Source organism: Thamnophis elegans, chromosome 11 (assembly GCF_009769535.1).
Source record: "Thamnophis elegans isolate rThaEle1 chromosome 11, rThaEle1.pri, whole genome shotgun sequence".
NCBI classification, from domain to species: Eukaryota; Metazoa; Chordata; class Lepidosauria; order Squamata; family Colubridae; genus Thamnophis; species Thamnophis elegans.
In genome coordinates, this window is record NC_045551.1 from 26,407,873 (window position 1) to 26,410,226 (window position 2,354).

At 41.9% G+C, this 2,354-nt stretch overlaps 1 protein-coding gene across 1 annotated transcript; it reads left to right on the plus strand.

Moving 5' to 3' along the window:
- The first annotated feature begins 321 nt into the window (after positions 1-321).
- Positions 322-1,905, plus strand: LOC116514997 (zinc finger BED domain-containing protein 5-like). The gene has a single exon (XM_032226871.1). It carries the CDS (start codon positions 322-324, stop codon positions 1,903-1,905), a length of 1,584 nt encoding a protein of 527 aa, XP_032082762.1.
- The last annotated feature ends 449 nt before the right edge of the window (positions 1,906-2,354 follow it).

Below are 2,354 nucleotides of genomic sequence, written 5' to 3' on the forward strand. Positions count from 1 at the left end.
AAGGCTGTATGTCTGTGAGGGAACTATACTGCACCTAATGTGGGGGACTATACTGGACCTAATGTGGGGGAATTACAACCTAATGTTGGGGAACTACAACCTAATGTGGGGGGAACTATACTGCCAACCTAATGTGGGGGAAAATAAGATATATGCAAGATAAGATATATGCAGTGTGCATAGGAATTTGTTCATAGTTTTTTTTTAACTATAGTCCGGCCCTCCAACGGTCTGAGGGACCGTGAACTGGCCCCCTGTTTAAAGAGGAGACAAGTGCAGTAAGTACTGAGTGACAGTGAGACAGGAGCAGATACTGCAGTGATGGACAAGTTTTTGAAAAGGAAAGAACTGGACTCTGAACAAAATTCGCAGCCAGATGAGAGCCCAAGTATGAATGGGGATCAAAAGAAAGCAAAGATGGTTAGCTCAAGCAAATTCTCTGGCACAAGGCAATATAGCGAAAGCTATATTTCATTTGGATTTACTTTCACTGGAGATGCAAAGAAACCAACTCCACTGTGCGTGGTGTGTGGTGAAAAGCTATCTAACAGTGCTATGGTCCCAAGTAAACTTAAACGCCATCTCCAAACGAAACACCCTTCACTTCAAAATAAGAATGCGGACAATTTTGTTCGCCTGCGTGAAAACACGGAGAAACAGGCAACTTTCATGAGAAAAACCACAAAGGTAAATGAAAGAGCTCTTAAAGCTAGCTATCAAGTTGCTGAACTTATAGCCAAGTCAAAAAAGTCGCACACTGTGGCAGAGACATTAATACTTCCCGCCTGCAAAGCTATTGTAGAGGAGATGCTAGGACCTGAAGCAGCTAAGGAAATAGCCAAAGTCCCACTCTCAGACAACACAATTTCCAGACGTATTAATGACATGTCTGCAGACATCGAAAGTGTGGTTTTGGAAAAGATCCGTATCAGTGAGAAATTTGCATTGCAACTTGATGAGTCTACTGATATCAGTGGACATGCTCAACTTTTGGCCAATGTGCATTTTGTGGATGGTGATGCAATTAGAGAAAACTTCTTTTTTTGCAAGGCATTGCCAGAAAAAACAACAGGAGAAGAAATTTTTCGGGTCACATCAGAATACCTTGAACAAGGAGGACTTAAGTGGGAAAACTGCACAAGTGTCTGCACCGATGGAGCTGCAGCCATGGTCGGGCACACCAAAGGCTTTGTAAGCAGAGTGAAGGAAAGAAATCCAGATGTGATTGTTACACATTGTTTTTTACACTGTGAGGCCCTCGTAGCCAAGACTTTACCGGCAGACCGAGTTCCTGTGTTGGATGATGTTGTGCGCATGGTAAACTTTGTAAAGTCACGACCCGTGCAAAGTCGCATATTTGCAGCTTTGTGTGAGGAGATGGGAGCGAAGCATAAAACCTTGCTGTTTCATATGGAGGTCCGGTGGTTGTCGCGTGGCAAGGTCTTGGTTCGTGTGTATGAGCTGCGGGAGGAACTTAAAGTGTTTCTGACAAATGAGAGGTCAGATTACGCAAAGCTGCTTGCAAGTGATGAGTGGTGTGCAAGGCTGGCATACCTGGCAGATATTTTTCATCATCTGAATGAACTGAACACACGAATGCAAGGCCGAAATGAAAACCTACTTACAAGTATAGATAAAATAAATGGATTCTGTTCAAAGGTGCAACTCTGGCATCAACACGTGGAAAGTGGCAAACTTGAAATGTTCATACTCACCAAGCAATGGCAAGGTGTTCACACTACTGCACTGTGTGAGATAATAGTTAAACATTTAAAAACTCTCGAGGAGAAGTTGTCATTTTATTTCTCTTCAGTCTCCACTGAATGCCTTGACTGGGTTAGGGACCCTTTTAGCTCAGCATCAATTGGTGGAAAGGACTTTACAGGAGCAGGAGGAACTAACTGAACTGAGACAAAATCGTGGTTTCAAGCTAAGTTTTGCTGATCTACCTTTGGACAGTTTTTGGTTGGATACTGCCAAGGAGTTCCCCGTTCAGGCAAACAAAGCTATTTTGACATTGCTCCCATTTTCCACTACATATCTGTGTGAGATGAGCTTTTCAAGCCTGACTGCTATAAAAACTAAAGACAGAGAGAGACTAAGAGCTGTTGATGAAGAGCTACGTGTGTGTCTTTCTTCGATTCCTGCCAGAATATCAGCTTTGTGTTCAGAAAAACAGGCCCAGGTTTCGCACTGAGTAAGTAAACAGAAATATGAACAATTATAAAATAATTTCTTTTTGTTTATTTGATTCCTATTCAAGAGAATTACTTCATATATAGTCAATATAGGCACAGAGTTAATTTTTTTAAACATTTTCTAATGGTGGTGTGCCTCGTGATTTTTTTCATGAA

Coding starts and splice junctions, on each gene's coding strand:
- LOC116514997 (XM_032226871.1), top strand. CDS start 322: ATGGACAAGTTTTTGAAAAGGAAAGAACTGGACTCTGAACAAAATTCG.